Here is a 19,442-nt window from a genome sequence, read left to right on the forward strand (position 1 = left end):
CCTTTGGCTCAGGTCATGATCCCAGGATCCTGGGATCGAGCCCCGCTTCCGACTCTCTGCTCTGCAGTGAGCCTGCTTCCTCCTCTCTCTCTGCCTGCTGCTCTGCCTACTTGTGATCTCTGTCAAATAAATAAATAAAATCTTTTTTTAAAAATTTAAATAAATAAAATCTTTTTAAAAAAAGATTTAAATAAAATATTTTTTAAAGATTTAAATAAAATATTTTTTTAAAGATTTAAATAAATAAAATCTTTTTAAAAAAGATTTAAATAAATAAAATCTTTTATTTTATTTTGTTTTATTTTATTTATTTATTTGACAGACAAAGATCACAAGTAGGCAGAGCAGCAGGCAGAGAGAGAGGAGGAAGCAGGCTCCCCGCAGAGCAGAGAGGCCAAAGCGGGGCTTGATCCCAGGATCCTGGGATCATGACCTGAGCCAAAGGCAGAGGCTTAACCCACTGAGCCACCCAGGCGCCCCAGATAAATAAAATCTTTAAAAAAAAAGTAAATTATCAAAGAATGGAACTTTGTAGTAGCAAATGTATACTATTGCGGAAACCTGAGATGGATTCATGTACAATCTTAACTTTTTTATTGCAAACCCAAAGATTTATCTTCTTTCTTTGCCCATTCAGTTGTGTTTTGATTTAAAAATCTCTGTGTATGTATTGGAAATGCATAAATTATGCATCAGCCTTAAATTTCTCACTGCAAAGGCCTCCAGGGTAGGGGATAGGAAATGGGGAACACTGAGTAGCTGCCAGTGTCCTCTTGAAGAGGAAAGTGCTGGACTGAAGTCTTCACATTGCAGCTTCTTCACGTTTGATTTTTTGGACACACCTGCTGCGGAAAAAGCGCTCAGGACTATTGTAAAATCAAATGTAGTCCACTTCTCTTTAGAGTGAATTTTTCAGTTTTATTGGAAAACAGTAATAAATGTCCCTGGCCAGTAGGTTAAAAATGTTGTTTCAAATTGAAATAAATATCAATATATTATGGACTAGAATGCAAAACTTGCACAAGTTTGACAAAACTCCTAAGGAGGTTTCCACTTACAGATGAATGTTTCCAGTGGGTTCCTGGTTACCATCTGCCCCCAGATAGGAGCTCAGATAGTATTCTCTACTGCCCTCAGCAATACACCTTTTTTAGAAATGTTTCAAAAGCATGATCTTAAAATAAGCTGGCTTTAAAAAGTGAAAAGTATTGAAGAAAAAGGAGAGGACCAACTCCATTTGAGAGCTCCCTCTTCCTTTAATTAAAAATTGAGCGCTTTCGGGGTGCCTGGGTGGCTCAGTGGGTTAAAGCCTCTGCCTTTGGCTTAGGTCATGATCCCAGGGTCCTGGGATCACCCCGCATCGGGCTCTGTGCTCAGTGGGGAGCCTGCTTCCCCTCTCTCTCTGCCTACTTGTGATCTCTGTCTGTCAAATAAATAAATAAAATCTTAAAAAAAAAGTGAGTGCTTTCAAAAAGCATGCAATAGAAAGTGAGCTATCAACAGTGAGTTTTAATGACACTTATTTTTTGTTTTTTTTTGTTTTTTTTTTAAAGATTTTATTTATTTATTTGACAGAGAGAGATCACAAGTAGACAGAGAGGCAGGCAGAGAGAGAGAGAGGGAAGCAGGCTCCCTGCTGAGCAGAGAGCCCGATGCGGGACTCGATCCCAGGACCCCGAGATCATGACCTGAGCCGAAGGCAGCGGCTTAACCCACTGAGCCACCCAGGCGCCCCTATTTTTTGTTTTTGATTTCCTTGTCCATAAAAGCCCCTTTGTCATTATTTTAGTTCTCATTTTAAGAGCTACAATTTATAGAGAACTTCCAATTCTAAGTCTCCACTTGGGTTTTCATATTTACTCCTTAAACAGCTCCACAAGACAGACATATTAAATAATCTTATAAGTGGCATGGATGTGCCTCCAGGTCTCCAAAGCCCATGGTTTGGGTCCATTGCCATGTTGACTCCCACTGTTTTTGCTCTCCTGGTTTAATCATCCAAGCACATTTACTGGGCAGTGGATATGTCAGAAGTAAAGGTATTCACATTCAGATAATACTGTGCTGTTGTTTTCAGAGTGGTCCATGTTTCATGAACCTGCAACAAAAGAAACTTCAAGTCATGATCTCTGAGTATGGAGAGCACATGTTGTATCAGTTTTCTAGGTTATTGTACAGATAATCCTAAAAGACTAAGAGAGGTAGAGTGGAAGAATAATACCCAGCAAGGTTTGGTTACATACTTTTAGTGACCTGTATATTTCAATGCTTAAATGTTTTACGGTATTTTGGGGCCACTGTATGAACCAATGTGGCAGTGTCCTGTTACATTATAGTATCTGTCATTGGATCATAGCACTGGTTTACAATTAGAGGCAGGAGTGTACCTGAAAATTTTAGTATTCCGTAAGGAAGACACAGTCTATCTGCTTGTGTAATATTTAATTTGCCAAATAAACAAATGTCTGGTTTTAATAACTCTAAATGATGCCTGTTGGAGAAAAACATGCATAAAACTCAATGCATTATTAAAGCTGGTGGTTTTCATCAGCAAATGCTAACCAGAAATGAGCCAATCCTGGTAGACCAGTAAAAACTCAACCAGGCAGAGCAAGGATAGGACCCAGGCCTCAGAAAAACAAGGACATTCCATTTTGGTTTTTTTTTTTAGTGACTTTATACAACCTTCTAGTCTGGTGATAGAGCCTGATACATGTGTAGAGAGAAAAAGGACAAACAAGTGAAGGGATTAATTAATTTGTTATACATTTTTGTTTTCTAAATTATTAAATTTTAAGAGGGAAATCATGAATAATTGAAATCCTCAGACAATTCAGCAATTTCATTTGGCCTGGAGTTTTTTCTATCAAAAAAGTAAACCTGGAATAAAACTGGCAACAGCACATTTCTTCTTTATTTCTCTTGGAGTCAGACTTCCAAATGAATAGAAAAGTGTATAAAAGGCAAGCAAATGAAGGAATGACATTAAAGGTTTGCATAATTTTCCCAGAGGAAAATAAGCTGTTGAATAACTGAAAGGGACCTAAAATGTGACCATGATCCATTCAATCCACCCACTCAGACATGTAGTAATCTTCTGAAATTTGACTGAGGAACAGTCATTTTGATAGTTTGTGAGAAAAATGACCTTGATGGATAAGATGTGCACATTACTTCTGTAGCCTAGGTAAGGGAGGTTGGGTGCACAGGCGACTAATTCCAATATGACATTTGGAGAGCTATTCAAATGGGAATGGCATGCAGAGGGGAGAAAAGGAAGAAGGACAAATGTCACCCAGGAAAGAAGGGGAAGCCTTCAAAAAGGAGGGAACGTTTGATTTTAGTCTTGAAGGAAGAGGTGGAGTTTACTAGACAAAAGGCACTTTATGGGGAGGAAAGGGCAGGCATAACTCAGGGTGACTCGAGAGGAAAAAAAATCATGGGTTGGGCTGGTGGTGTGTTGATGCCTACTGTTGCAGTACCTATTCAACCAGATAGAGGATGCATTGTTTCTAATGCAAATACCTGATCAGCCAGCATGTTGCCCCATGTATTAGGATTCCGATCTGGGTCCCAGTAATCCTGCAAATATGTATGTCTTTTGAGATGTAGGAACTGGTTTGCTGGGTCCTCCAACAAAAATGGCGCTCCCAACGCTCCTGTAATTCAGAGTCCAAGAGCACAGCATCTTTTAGGGCAGTAGTTTACATCTCAATGTTTATCTTTTTTTTTTTTTTTAAAGATTTTATTTATTTGACAGAGATCACAAGCAGGCAGAGAGAGAGAGGAAGGAAAGCAGGCTCCCGCTGAGCAGAGAGCTGGACGCGGGGCTCGATCCCAGGACCCTGAGATCATGACCTGAGCCGAAGGCAGAGGCTTTAACTCACTGAGCCACCCAGGCTCAATGTTTATTTTCTTAAAGAGACACAGCTGTGGCCTTTGGGAGGTTGGGGGTCTGAAAAGGGAGCCCTGAAAAAGCTATGTGCCAAGGGAGATGACTGCCCTTCAGCCTTCCCCCTCACTGCGCTATCACCACCCCATGTGTCCTGAATATAGCGCAGCATGAAAGTGTGTGCTGGATGGAAAAGATTTTTAGCGCCTTCTGTATCTGCTTGGGAGCCCACAGGCCTGGATTCAAATTCCAGCTCTGTCACTTTTCTGGAGAAGTTGCTTAATTTCTCCAAGCTGCAGTTTTCTTGTATGTAAAAAGGTATAATAATAACAGAGTAACACAGTAACATAGGATTACCATAAGAGTTGGGTATATTAATGCTTTAAACTGCCTGGCTCAAACCAGGCAGTCAACAATCTTATTCTTCCTTTCATAGCCTTCCAAAAGAGGACATATATTTCAGTTTGAAGTAGACTGCTTCCAAATCTGGCACTGTGGTTTAAGCTTTAATATTGATAGATCTATCACTGAATTGATATCACTTTGCATTTTATACTCCTTCCCAGTAAAGGATTAAGGAAAAAAAAAAGATGATTCTTTTAAAAAATCCAGACATTTTTAGTATCATGAAATTTTAACTAGATGGTATTTTCATTTCTAAATAAAACACAGTCACATTCAGAGTTGTAATTTGAATCAATATCAAGAAAGAACACACTCCTTACCCATTTGTGGTAACAGTATAATTTGTTCATTGCTTGTGATAAAGAAGCATTTATTACAAATGTTATGTTAGGTACTCTACAGCCTCATCATAACAGGACTCTATTGACCAGAGTTATAGTGAACTATAAGATATGAAACCTGTCCTCTGTAGGAGAGGGGTATGAGGGGTCCAAGATTAAAAATAAAACAAGGCAACATAGGATTTGGTTGTGCTAAGGGAGTTTAGGAAAAGGTGTCGTTGTTATTGAGCTTTGAGGCTCTGGGACACGAGCAGACATTTTCTTTTTTTTTTTCTTTTTTAAAAATTTTATTAACATACAATGTATTATTTGCCCCAGGCATACAGGTCTATGAATCATCAATAAGCGGACATTTGCATTGTCAGGAAAATTGCTGAACCTATTCCTTAAAGAAAAGATTAAATTTAGCAGGATAGGAGAAGGAGCAAAACTTTACATTTTAAGCTGGAGAAGTAAGTGATGTGGGACTGGGAATCCTTAAAACGAATGTCTGAGGACAATGGTTAGAGGTAGCTAGATTATTTGTGCACGTGTGTGTGTGTGTGTGTGTGTGTGTGTGTGTGTGTATTGATGTCACACACAAGTAATAATGATAGTTAACATTTACTGAGCATTGCACTAAAAAATACTTTACCTGAATTACCTTATTTAATACAACAAACCTAAGAAGTAGCACCTGTCAGTCACCTCATTTTGCAGACAAGGTAACTACCTGAGAGAAAAGTTAAATAATATGTTCAAGGCCACCTAGCTAGTTGGAAGGGGAGATGGAATTCTCCCTTTAAAGGCATTGTACAACATTATGTCTAAGAGATAGGAATCCTTGGTGCCAAAGAAAAGTAATAATAATTTTAAAAGCCTTATGCATTTATAGAAAAGAGACAATCATGACTTACACATTCCTTATAATGTCATGCTTTTCCAAGCTTGACCTTGAGCACTAAGCAGGATTTTAGTTATTAGCTCTATTACTTCCAGTTAAATTTGTTACCTCACTAAGCTCTAGTTCTAACTGCCTACCTATTGAAAGTGACAACCTCTGTGGATACCACACATCAATCAGGCCGCCTCTAGTGCAAAATACTACTAGTGATGAAGGTAGAAAAAGGACTCAGACACATCCTGTATTAATAGGAAGTTAGCAATTTTAGTTATTCATGATTTAAAAATAAAAGACAAAAGTCAACTTTTCAGTAGATATTAGTAACAGATGCTAGAAGTAATATTGGCCTGCTTCTAGGTCATCTGATTCAGTACAATAAAGTCAGCATTCCTGTGGAAGCCATCCTCTAAGATGTCCCCCAAAGACCACCCTTCTTGGTATTCAGATCCTCTGTGGTCTTCCTTCATTTAAAAGTGTGGACCTGTGTAACCACAGGATACTGTGGAAATGACAGTGTGTACTTTCTGTGGCTAGCACATAAAAGGTATTAGAGCTTCTGCCTCACACCTTTCTTGGATCACTTGCTCTAATGGAAGACAGCTGCCATGTTCTGAGGACGCTCAAGTAGCCGTGAAGAGAGGCCCACCTCTCAAGGAACTGAAGTGTTCCGTCAACAGCCACACAAATGAACCACCTGGGAACCTGAGGCTTCCATCCCAGTTAAGCCTTCAGATCATAACAGCCCTCACCGACATCTTTACTATAATCTCATGAGAGTTCCTGAGTCAGAATTACTGACTTCAGCCACTCCCAAATTCCTCAGAAACTGTAAGATATGTCTTGTTCTAAGTTGCTACTGCTTGGGGATATTGTTAGGTCATAGTAGATAACTAATATGCTGCATTATGAATGCCTATTGATGTCAGCTTAAACTGCTAATCACCAGAGCTGAGATGAAGATAAAGCAAGTAAGTCCACAAATAGAAGAAGAAACCTGATGTCAAACTTACACAAGTTTTGTGCCATAAGATCTCCACTTGCCTCATCCTCATCCCTGTTCTGATAATCATCATTGAGTAGAAAGATAAACAAAAAACAAGAAATTCCCATTATATTCAGAGCTCATAAATAATTATAAGGAAACATACTGTGACCAGACCATTTGAAGGGGGAGTGATTAATTGATTAATATTTTTTTGAGATTTTATTTATTTATTTGACAGAAAGAGATCACAAGCAGGCAGAGAGGCAGGCAGAGAGAGAGGAGGAAGCAGGCTCCCTGCCAAGCAGAGAGCCTGATGCAGGGCTCGATCCCAGGACCCTGGGATCATGACCTGAGCCGAAGGCTGATGCTTTAACCCACTGAGCCACCCAGGCGCCACAGGAATGATTAATTCTGATATTGGCATGGAGGGATCACAGAGAAATTGGTTTTGAGTTGAGCTTCCAGGGTTATGGAATGTTTCCACAGTTTGGAAGAAGGGAGCTGAAGCAAAGAGCATGTAGTCCAGACTGAAGAAAACTGGAGAGCCGAGGAACAGAGGAGCAAACTAAGGCTCAGGTTCGGGGACCCTCACTTTTGCCAATGAGGGCTGAAGAGTGGATGTGCTCAGAATGTCGGAGGATTATTACTGTCATACCAAGGAGTTTGGACTTTATTCTTCAGATCATTAATATTTATTTTTGTTGTTGTTGTTAAAGATTTTATTTATTTGACAGAGATCACAAGTAGGCAGAGAGGCAGGCAGAGTGAGAGAGGGAAGCAGGCTCCCTGCTGAACGGAGAGCCTGATGAGGGGCTCAATCCCAGGACCCTGGGATCATGACCTGAGCTGAAGGCAGAGGCTTTAACCCACTGAGCCACCCAGGTGCCCCACCCCATTAATATTTCTGAACAAGAAAATGATAAGACCAGATTTACTTAAAATTTTTTTGTTTGATTATGATTAAAATATGTATGACATAAAGCTATTTTAACCATTTTTTATAGTACAAATCAGTGGCATCAAGCACATTCACAGTGTTGTACTATCATCACCACCATCTCAAGAATTTTTTCGTCCTCCTGAACAGAAACTCAGTACTGCCTAACAATTCCCATTGCTCTGTACTCCAGCCCTTGGTCACCACCATTGGCTTTCTGTCTCTCTGCATTTGCTTATAGTAGGTACCTCATCTAAGAGGAGTCATGCAGTATTTGTCCCTTTGTGCCTGATTTATTTCACTTAGTATCTTCAGGGTTTACATGTTGAAGCATATATCAACATTGCATTCCTTTTTAAGACCAAATAATATTTTGTACATATATGCCAACATTTTATTTACCCATTCACAGATACTTTTGGAAACTCCTTTGTCAGTGGTGTTGGAAGGCAGAGGGTAAAAAGGAGAGAGACTTGGAGAGAGAGGTTGGAATCTCTTCTAGTAGTCCAGAGGACAGACAACCTAGTGCCTTAATCAGGTGAGTGACACCAGGGGTGGGAAAACAGGACTGACTGGAACAGAATGGGGAACTCATTAGTTTGGGCTCACTGGTATGGACTGACCAGCACTGAAGTTCTGGTTTTAACTGAGATGTGTTCATAGGTGACTTCTCAGATTTCTCTTCATTCTCTTTGAAGAAAAGGTGTCAGTTACAATGTTAACACTTTTAAACACTTTTCTGTTTAAAAATAAAAGGAGTGGAAGGTTTTCAAAACAAAGAGATTATTTAGGCAAAGGAGATCCAGCATCAATATCTAATCAGTGTTTCTCTTTTTTAAAAAGATTTATTTATTTGAGAGAGAGAGCAAGAGAACTTGAGCAGGGGGAGGTACAGAGGGAGAGGGAGAGAGGAGCCCAAGCAGACTCCTCACTTAGCGCAGAGCCTGACACGGAATCAGTCCCATGACCTGAGATAACAACCTGAGCTGAAATCAGTTGAGTTGGTTGCTTAATCTACCGGCCACCCAGGCACCCCTTTAATAAATGTTTCTACATAAATTATGCTTAAGATATACTTTACAAGTACACATTAACCACTTAATATAGTATTACTTGAAATCTTCCAAAAGTAAAACCAATATTCTGCACCATGATTGTCCTGGTGCCTTGTCTAATCACTGAGGGAAAAAAAAAATGCTGTTACATAAATCTTGGCAGAGAAGCTTTAAAATATAAACCATAGCTATTTTAAGCTCTACTAATTCTGTCTTTTGTAAATCTTCTCTCTTTTTGCTCGTGGAAGATGTTTCAGTGATACAATGTCCCCCATGCCCCCACCCTTGCCCCTGAACAAAGCACCTACCTCAGCTTTATGCACCCAACAGACATCCAATAAATATTAATTGATGGAGATAATAGCATCACCCACGAGAGAGACAGAAAGTAGTATTTATTATCCTACTTTACAAATGAGAAAATTGACACACAGAGATGAAATGACTCACTCAAGGTCATGCAGTAAGTCATTGGCAGAGCCAGAAATAAAATGCAAGTAATACAGAAGGGCATGCTATTATCCTCTCTGCTTGAGAAATTTCTCCTCCCTTTTTCATTCTGCCTGATCAACCTTGAAAGTTGATGAGAGCAAGATCACAGTTTGTGTTTGTAAGCCTCTATAATACTGCTGGGGTTTGAAAACTGAACCCTGAGTTTTATTACTTTGTTGGTTTTTAATTTTTTTTAATGTAAGCAGTATCAACCAGGTTAATGCCTTTTTTAAACTTTCAAATCATAAGCTATAAAAATATCTTCTTTTTCTTTCCAATTCCCTACACACCCTCCTTCCTTTCATCCCATATCATAGCAGTTTTAATAGGATCTGTCAAGCTTAGTTCTGCTATCTAAACATGTCTCGAATATCCTCTGCAGAAAATTCTGTACTGTTGAAATAAGGCAGACACTTCAGAGTATGGAGATATTGGAGAGCACAGCCCTTGCCACACAAGCAAAGAAGGATAGAGATGGGGAGTCTTATCCTAGCCCTGGTAGTGATTAGTTGTGTCATTTGTTGGTTGCCTCTGTCCCTCCATTTCCTGTTCTGTAAAATGGGGCCTGATTGTATGAAGCCAACTAAGATCTCTTGCAGCTCTAAATTTTTAACTGGAATGTATTCATAACCAGTAGGTCATTAATTGAAACTTACTTTCTTTGCATGGTATTAGGGCATCAGAAGCATATAGAATATGCTAAGTGGGTACAGCTCCTAGTGCTGCTAGGGAGCTTACATGCTGAGAAATTCAGCACTGAGATAGAAATAAGTGAAAGAGAAGTCAAAGTAGACCTAATCAATAATTAAAGCAGTACAAATAAAAATGTATTCATTTATGCACAGAGATGCGTGCCCATCACAGGCTGAGGAGCAGTATGCTGGCAACGTTAGCTGTATGGTTAGAAATGGAAGGATTCCCTATTTTGCCATCACCCAGGGAAGGCTGAAAAAGAGTCTTTAAATGTGATAGTGGAGAAATAACTGAATAGTCTTCATACTGTGCACATGACCATGAAGATGATCTTTGGGGTAGGATCCTCTTCATGGTCATGTGCACAAGCCTGATGTAAAATGCATGATATAGAACTGAAGGACAGAGCCTGATGGCAGAGTCCTGTTTTCTTCCCTGTAGAGGGAGCTCATTTGAAGTAACTAGGCCACCCTTCTCCCCTTTGTAACCTCTGCCTTTCAGAAGGGGCAATGCCGCCATGCAACTGGTAGGTCCAAGAGGCATTGCTTGGCATGTCCAGCTAGCTCTTCCTTCTTCCCCCTGAGAGTTAGCTGCCTTCTGAGATCACGTTTTCTCTTCTGGTTCTGCAGCCTGAAAGTTAATACGAAATTTGCCAAATCCTGGGGTCCAATCATGAGGCCCTTTATATCTTATCTATGTTCTATCTTCCAAATTAGTCTTTCTCAGTAATAAAGGGAATTGATTGTCTTCCATGCTCATCTTTGGTTTATTTTTCAACTTGATTGAAAGCAGGCCTAGAAGGGGTTGCGGGCAGGGGCGGGGGATAGAGTTCTATGTATCCAAAGGTGGTGCAGACAATCCAACAGGTCTGTTGTCTCAGAGAATCCATAAGAAACAGAAAAAACAAAAAAAATACAGCACAGACAGGGTGCTCCAACCAGCAGGAGCTTGTCATCCCTGGACAGCCACCACCGTGACTTCACAGAAATGCCCAACAAATCCATAGATTGGACCACAGCTAGCTATTTCCCTTAGAGGCTGGGTGATACTGCTCTCTGCAGTGGTACCTGATGCCTGATGCCAAGTTGGAGAATATGCATGGCAGTCCTGCCACAAGTTCCAAAATACTCAGAAATGGGATGCTGAAAGCAAAGCACTTAGCACTCAGCATAAGCAATGAAAGAATAACATTTATTATTTACTATTTTTATTGGCCTGAGTCTTAGTCCCTTCCCTTAAAATGTTTATGTCTTTAGAAAAAAGATGAAGTAACTGCCCAGACACATAGATTAAGTATTAAACCAAAGTCTAAATGTTCACTAGGAATTAAGGACAAAAGAGGATCAGGAGAACAGTCTATACAGACATCTTGGCAATATGGTAAAATTTTCAAAGATCTAAGTGTAGGAGAAATGTTACAACTTTGTGAATAATTAAAGTACTCATGTTTAGGTTTGTATGTTTAAAGTTGAATATTTTAGGGGGTCTGGGTGGCTCAGTTGGTTAAAGCCTCTGCCTTCGGCTCAGGTCATGATCTCAGGGTCCTGGGATCGAGCCCCACGTCGGGCTCTCTGCTCAGTGGAGAGCCTGCTTCTCCCGCTGCCCCTCACCCAGCTGGTGCTCTCTCTCTCTCTGAAATAAATAAAATCTTTAAAGTTGAGTATTTTATTCTCTGCATTAAGTAAGTAATTTTTGTTATAAAATATGAAATAGTTATTTTTTTCTTCCTACTCTAAATTTTGGTCACTGGTCCAGAAATTTATGATGGAAGGCAGAAGAGTTATATTTAGTATCATAGATTCTCTCACTTTGCTGCAATTCAGATAAATGTTAATGAGAGACAGAATGAGAAGAAATTGGGTTTGAAGAAAAAAAGAGAAGGGAGAAATCAGGAAAATTAGTAAGGAAGCAGAGACAAAATAAGGGAACTTACAAAAACAAAAGTTAAAAAGGTGAAAAGCTGTGGAAAAAGGGAACAGGGAAGTAAAAAGAGGGCAGGAAGTCATGGAAGTCAGCTGGAAAAAAGAAAGAGACCCTGAACTTTGGTACAAACTCCCAAACTCCATCATCTTAGTAAACTATTAATGAAATGCTTTCGTAAATGAACTTTCAACTCAGGGAACTTTGGCTTTATTGGCGTTATAGTTGCTGGTGTGTTGAGTACTTCACAAAGTAAACAGGAACTAGTTTTACTCGAATTTAAGTTCAGTCTGTTTTAACCTGCTCGCAGCATGCTAGCGTACACCCACATACATGCTCACATGCACTACCACGTAATTCCCTGGGGCACACTTTGGAGCTGGCAGATCTTTTATTAGCTTTTGATTTTGTGGAGAGAGAAATTTGTAACTCACGAGAGGCAATGTTTTATATGATTCAATAATAACCCCTTCTGGGTCATTACCTGTGTGTGTTGATGGGTCTTCCAACTCTAGTGCCATGACAAATGATGCCATGTGGACAGGAAAATAAATGGTTTTCCTGCAACACTTAGAGTGCCCAACGAATCTAGTTATAGGCCATGATATTTTTCTCTAACCTAGATATTTCCCAGTTTATTCTCACTACTTATTTTCTTGAGAGCATCAATCAATCTTAAGCCAAAGTGAGTAGATACAATTAAGAAGAAGCTCTTATAAAATAAAGTAAAACCATATCCAGAAATACGGACTCTCCAAAGAACAGGATGGTGGTGGGGGGGAGGGGTGTGGCCAGATGACTGAGAAGAGCCATTCCTTCTATAGATTGTACAGAAAGCAAACATGGAGGGATTGGAGGGGCTGACTCAGTCAAGGGGAAGAAAATGTAAGCTTAAGAGCTCTTATCTAAAAAATCCAAACCAAAGCAACCAACCAAAAACCTTCAAGACAAATCGCTCGTGGTTACTAGGCGTGGAGTGAAAAGAAAGAGCTGGAACAATGCTAGAGAAAGGGGTGAAAGACAGTTTGCATCCCTTGTCTAAAACCAGAAGACATACTTGGACTTCATGGATCTGATCGCAGGTTAATAATATGGCATGAACCTTCATATTGTCCCACTATGGGTCAACTTTAAGGACCGGTTTATTTACTTTGTGAAATACTTTCCAAATACGTGTATTTTCCGTATATTTTCTTTGTGTGAAATGGGGCCATTTGATTCTGACGAGTGCCTTCTGGAGGTGAAATACGAGTTTAGAATTTCTCTCTATCCTCACCATAACTAGAAACTGTCAAAGAAAGCCTCTGCTTATTTCTTAGTTTGGTTCTGTTTACTCACATAGAGTCACCCAGCTCCCTTACTCCTGGCCTGTTCTTGTAGAACCAATGGCTGTGATATTGGTCTTGTTCCTTTCTCTGGAGGTGTTCTTGCTGTGTGCTCCTTTGCCTGTCCCATTGCTACATGTTCCATATCTAGCACGGCAGTGCCAGTGTGGACAGTTTGCGAAGTAGAAAGAAGGATATTGTTCTCAGAAGAGCTGGAGGTAGAATTTGCACGTGAATCTGGCATCCGCCATGAATTAACTGTGTAGCTTAATCATTTATCTTCTCTAAGCCTAAATTCCCTTGTAAAATAAAAATCATGATACTTGCACAGTGATTATGAGAGTTGACCTATGGTAACATATGGAAAGCCCCTCCCCACAAAACGAAGACTTAAAAGAGTAGTATTCATATTTGCTGGGTTTATTATAGGAGAAGGCAGTTCTTGACCTAAATGCTGAAGACAGGGGTTTTGTTTTGTTTTTTAATCAAATCATGACACTTGCACTTCTAATTCTCTGGCCAGGGAACCAGTTTCAATGTGTATAAATTACTATTTTAAGAAAATCAATAAATGATTGAGGACTGTGCTCATAAATGTAATTACTTGGGGGAAGGTTCTTCATCATTTTTGGCTTCAGCATTCCCATTAGGAAAATGGATAATGAGATCTTTTCCCTATTTACTTCAAATTAAGTTCTAGACAAAAAAGTAAAACTTCTGTTCTGTAACAGAGAAAACTTTTTTTAAATATAAAGACAAACTTTAAAGATGGCTGTTTTCTTATGATACATAGAGGGCTCCAGGGAAGGGCAAATGAATAGGCTATGTTCTTAAATGAAAAATGGGAGGAGGGAGAGAAGAAGGGAAAAAGGTTGGTTCAAGCTATGATTTCCTACTTGAGAGCTGTGTGATTTGGAAAATGTCAGTTAAATGAATTATCCATGTAACAAATGAATCTGATTCTAAAGACTTCAGTGTACTCAGCCTACACGCTGTAGTCTTCTTTCCTGAGATCTGAAGGGCTAACCCTACCATGTCAATGTTCCTCTGTCCTTAGTTTCTTTCTTTTTTTTTTTTACCCTCATTCTTTTTTTTTTCTATTTTTAGTTTATCTTTTTTTTTATTTTTATTTTTTTTTAATTAATTTATTTATTTTTATTTGCTTATTTACAGCATAACAGTGTTCATTGTTCTGGCATCACACCCAGTGCTCCATGCAGTACGTGTGGTGGGAGGTTGAGGAACCAGGTGGTGGGTAATAGGGAGGGCACGTACCCTCATTCTTTTAAATTTATTTATTTATTTTTTCAGTGTAACAGTATTCATTGTTTTTGCACAACACCCAGTGCTCCATGGAATACGTGCCCTCCCTATTACCCACCACCTGGTTCCCCCAACCTCCCACCCCCGCCCCTTCAAAACCCTCAGGTTGTTTTTCAGAGTCCATAGTCTCTTAGTTTCTTTTTTTATTTAAAGATTTATTTATTTATTTATTTGACAGACAGAGATCACAAGTAGGCAGAGAGGCAGAGAGAGAGAGGAGGAAGCAAGCTCTCTGCTGAGCAGAGAGCCCGATGTGGGGCTCGATCCCAGAACCCTGGGATCACGACCTGAGCCGAAGGCAAAGGCTTTAACCTGCTGAGTCACCAGGCACCCCGTCCTTAGTTTCTTATTCTCAACTTACTTCATGAAACTTTAACTGCATAATCTTATTTCTTTATATTTTAAGCAAAATCAGTCAAACCAGTTGTCTTTCTAGGCAGACATATTTGTGCCTCAGCTGGAGTTAAAGTTAATTCCAACTTATTTCTTAAGGAAGTCCCGAAAAGGCATTTTGCGGGACTATTTTCCTTATACCTGATTTTTTCTTTTTGCCAGATATTTTTGACCCTGCATGTTCACAGGTAGTGCTTTTCAATTTGTGCTAATTCACCATCACCCACTCTGAAGCCAACTGCATGGATCAGCAGGCAAAGCAAAGCAATAACTGGTGGATTATAACTAGCCCATGACTTCAATTTACAGTGTGCTCCCAAGACATTCACTTAAACGAGCCAGCCTCACTTTCTTCACCTGGAGATGTGGGCTGTAACCGGGTGTGATTACACACGCCTTGATGATAATTGCCTAATAATAACTTGGCTAAAAATTTCTAAATCATTTATTTAAACATGTCCTAAATGCAAAGTATAACATTGGTGGTTAAAATTTATTAGAATTATCTATATGCTTAAGAATAAAAGGCTAATTATATACACATACATGTAGGTACACACATATCTAGATTCATATCTTAGGTATATACCTATATCGTTTTATTGATGTGTGTGTATGTATACCTATATCGTTTTATGATGTGTGTATTGATGTGTGTGTATACCTCAAGAAAAATATGTAATCTTCTTTGCATGGGTTTCAAGTTATCATAAAAGTAGAAATTTATTCTTATTTAAGCATTTCATCAGAAGAATTTATAAATTGTAGAGATTTAACTGTGAAAATAATTTACACCTTTGTATTTTCAGTTTTGGTTACAAGAAAAACAAACGACCTCTCAGTTCCGTTCAGATAGAAGTCACTGAATTATTGGGTCAGTTTGGCAGCAAATCATCTGACCTTCAGTACCTTCCTTGATCTGTCTTTAAAACACCACTTCTCTGAGCTACAGCTTGCTCTAAAGGTTAATGAATTCACACTCTCAAAGTACCTTGAGGTCTCCACATAATGGTACTATATAAGTATTACAGTTTCTAAAAAGCATTTGAAATCTTTCTTTGTTCAAGGACATAAGAGCTCTTTGGAGGCAGTCCTTAAATAGATTTCCTAGCAATAGTGACATGTTAATATGTTAATACCTAATCAGGAATAAAATGATCATACGCAATTAACACTAACATGCTCAAAACCACCTCATGCCATGATAGTTGGGTCTTCCCAATGTTCTAGAATGGATCTGTGGATAAAACATATTTGTTCATCTTTGAAAAAGTCAAAAGGGGTTAGCTTGCCACCTAATCATTGTAAAAGACATGAAAAATAAAAAAGAAATGGATTCTTACCTATAAGCAATGTCGAACACAGGGCTACTTGAAGCATTTTATAGGCCATAATCCTGTTTTGGAAAGAAAAGATTTATTTATTTTAATTTACACCAAGCAAAGCTTCAGGGCACCGCGACTGCTTTCCAGGACTGTGAAGCATTTGCTGTGTTACCTGGCTGCCTTGCGAGCTGAGACGAGTCAGAGAGGCCGTTGCTTAAGATGGATTTTTTTTTTATATGACTCCTGCCTTTTTACCCTTTGGACTTTTTGGGCTGACTCTTTACAAGCTGTTCTTATACGGGCATGTGTTTATTTACTAATTTTATCATCCATACAGGCTAATGTCATATAGTGAAAAAAAAAAGGTGGAAACACTGAATCACTCATACATGGCTGGTGGGAATATAAATGGTATAGTCACTTTGGAAAACAGTTTGACAGTTTCTTATAAGTCTGAGCGTGCAATTACCATCCAGCCCTGCAATTGCACCACTGGGCATTTGTCGCAGAGAAATGAAAACTTATGCTCCTACAAAAACTTCTACAAGAATGTTTCACAGCAGCCTTATTAGCCATACGCAAGAAGTGGAAACAACCCAGCTGTCCTTTAACAGCTGAATGGTTAGCATATTGAAATATTGCAAGACCATGAATTATGATAACGATACGGTAAAAATTGCTGATAGACCCAGCAACTTAGAGGGATCTCAAGGGAATTAGGATGGGTGACCAGTGCCCAATGGTCAAATGTGCCATGATTTCACTCATGTAACCTTCTTGAAATGACAAAATTATAGAAATGGGGAAAGATTAGTAGTTGCTAGAGATTAGGCATGGAAGGGGGAGAAGGATGTGCTTATATGGGGCCACATGAGGGACCCTTATAGTCCCTCATGTGGTATCAAACAGATAGGATATCAAACAGATAGAACTGTTTGGTATCCTAGCTGCGGTGGTGGTAGATATGAACATAAGTGTGATAAAATCGCATGGAACCAAATACAGATAATCCCAGACACATACACATGACAGATGAGTACACTTAAAACTGGGGCAATCTGAATAGGATTAGTAGATCGCATCAATGTCTTGGTTGTGATATCACATTATAGCTTTGCATGATGATACCATTGAGGTTAACTGAATGAATGGCACTCAGGATCTCTCTCTATTATTTCTTACAGGTGTGTGTGGTTCTACATATCTCAAAACAAAATGTTTAAAGACAAAGGAATGTTTGGGGCACCTGGGTGTCTCACTCAATGAAGTGCCTGCCTTGGACTTGGGTCATGATCTCAGGGTCCTGGGATTGAGCCCTGCGTTGGGCTCCCTACTAAGAAGAGTCTGCTTCTCCCTCTCCCTCTGCCCTTCCCCCCTACCCCTGCTCATGCTCTCTCTTACTCTTGAGCTATCTTAAGTGCACTCTCTCTCAAATTAAAAGAAAAGATCTTTAAAAAAAGACAAAAGAATGTTTAACCGCATTACAAAATGTGTTTCTGAACTAAAGTTACACAATGAATAAAACCACGATACTTTTAAAATTTTGATTTTTTAAAATAATTACCCTTTTCTGTGGCATGATTAACAGTTAACTGAGGGGTGCCTGGGTGGCTCAGTGGGTTAAGCCTCTGCCTTCGGCTCGGGTCGTGATCCCAGGGTCCCGGGATTAAGTCCCGCATTGGGCTCTCTGCTCAGCGGGGAGCCTGCTTCCCCCTTTCTCTCTGCCTGCCACTCTGTCTACTTGTGATCTCTGTCAAATGGATAAATAAGATATTTAAAAAAACAAAAAAATAGTTAACTAAATAAATTCATCGTCTTATAATTTATTCTTAACAGCAAATCATACATCTGTTAGTCTCTTCAAAATTAGGCAATCTGAAAGAAGCAGGTATAGAGGTATAAAAGGGGTAGAAAATAACTTTCTTATCTATCTTTGAATTGTAGAGAGTGTTTAGAAACCTGGATCCACCTAGTTGAGAGTTATGCCTCTAATTACTGATAAAAGGCTTGTGAAGAGAGATATTTGGAAATAGGCATGGTGAAATCTTGGCAGTCTATCCCATGTATCCATCTATATGTCCAGCTGTTGCCACATTTCTGTGATTCTTCCTTGTTTTTTGCTTAGTGGAGAGGTATAAATATGTAATTACATGATAGACTAGACAAATTGCAAGGAAATAAAAAAAAACCTTTTTGCTACCTGAAGTACACTCGAACAAAGGAGAAATTCATCTTTGTCTCTTTTCTTCTCTCCATCATTCTTCAACTTTTGGACCTAAAGTGATGCTTGCCTGGAGTGGGGGTGGGGGCAGGGTCACCTTCCATCTCTTTCATGCCACTCTTCTCACAAAATGGGATATTCATCTGTTACATTGGTTGAAATATAGAACACAAGTATAAAATAATAATGGTTTTCCTGTGAATTTTATGTACATTATCTCATTTAATCCTTATGGCTATTCATTGATGAAGGCATCTTTATCATTTTACAGGTGAGTAAACTGAGGCTCAGAGAGATTTTATAACTTGTCCACGGAGTGCTCAGAAATTATAGGGTGAAACTTTGCAATGGAAATGGAGTGACTGCTGAGCTCAGAGGCACAAGCCAGTGAAATGAAACAAATTAGGTGACTGTGACCCCAGTTTGGTCAATAGGTGATGGTGGCTTGGATAACTCGATTTTGCAGGGGTGGTATGTGTATAAGATAAGATCCTATATGGGCCAGAAAATGTCCTTCCAGGTGCACAAATCCTTCTCTGATCCCCCAGATCAAATCTGGCTGCTCTTTCTCACATCTGCATACCTTTGGCCCTTAGGCCATGTCTCCCTATATTATGCATGGTTTCATATGTGCATCTCACTTTTCCCAGTGAATTCTTTCTGAAGGCTGGTTGGTTCTGTGTCTTACTCCTATTCATATGCCTTCAATGCCTAGCAGAGTGCTTATTGTATAATAGCCCTCAATAAATGTGATTGAACTTTGAATTGAAGTTGAATTGAATCAACTGATTCAAATTAAACTCAACTACATTAAATTAAGAATCAGTATTTTCCTGCACTGGTCTATCAGTATTTCAGTCTTATCCTACTAGCTGTAAAATGCAAGTATAATGTAGCAGTTTGTTTTTATATTGAAGCTTGGGTTTTAAATAGTGTTTCCCCGAGCTTGTCTCTTCTTATGATCTATAAGAGAAAAAAGTTGGGTGCATGAAAATTGACAGTCTTTAATTATAGAGATATAAGACATTATAAAGACAAAAAAAGTTCTTTGAAACTAAACTGGAATATCTATCTTTGAAAAATACAAAGATCAAGTGGCATAAATTAATGAAGGTCATCAATGGAGTCTGTTTACAACTTTGATGATTTATACTTAGAAATTATTCTTTTAATATGATATGATGGACCTTGATAAGCTCCCATGGTCTCTTTCATATCAATGAAATGTAAATGTTAAAGAATATGAGATCAA

The 19,442-nt window shown here is 39.0% G+C and overlaps 1 protein-coding gene across 1 annotated transcript; it reads right to left on the reverse strand.

Moving 5' to 3' along the window:
- Nucleotides 1-1,980: 1,980 nt before the first annotated feature.
- Nucleotides 1,981-16,222, reverse strand: C4H3orf85 (chromosome 4 C3orf85 homolog). The gene is made up of 4 exons (XM_046002625.1): nucleotides 16,142-16,222; nucleotides 15,988-16,040; nucleotides 3,526-3,659; nucleotides 1,981-2,098 (listed from the first exon to the last, which is right to left on the reverse strand). The coding sequence occupies exons 2-4, from the start codon at nucleotides 16,034-16,036 to the stop codon at nucleotides 2,009-2,011; spliced, it is 273 nt and encodes a 90-aa protein (XP_045858581.1). The 5' UTR covers nucleotides 16,037-16,040; nucleotides 16,142-16,222; the 3' UTR covers nucleotides 1,981-2,008.
- Nucleotides 16,223-19,442: the final 3,220 nt, after the last annotated feature.

The sequence above is a fragment of the Meles meles genome, chromosome 4 (genome assembly GCF_922984935.1).
Source record: "Meles meles chromosome 4, mMelMel3.1 paternal haplotype, whole genome shotgun sequence".
NCBI classification, from domain to species: Eukaryota; Metazoa; Chordata; class Mammalia; order Carnivora; family Mustelidae; genus Meles; species Meles meles.

What these genes read in the sequence shown, in the direction of transcription:
- C4H3orf85 (XM_046002625.1), bottom strand. Translation starts at nt 16,036, where the DNA reads ATGGCCTATAAAATGCTTCAAGTAGCCCTGTGTTCGACATTGCTTATA. An exon ending in GTGTTCGACATTGCTTATAG is followed by an intron (nt 3,660 to 15,987) that starts GTAAGAATCCAT and finishes TCTGAATTACAG; the next exon opens with GAGCGTTGGGAGCGCCATTT. An exon ending in GCAACATGCTGGCTGATCAG is followed by an intron (nt 2,099 to 3,525) that starts GTATTTGCATTA and finishes CTTTTGTTGCAG; the next exon opens with GTTCATGAAACATGGACCAC.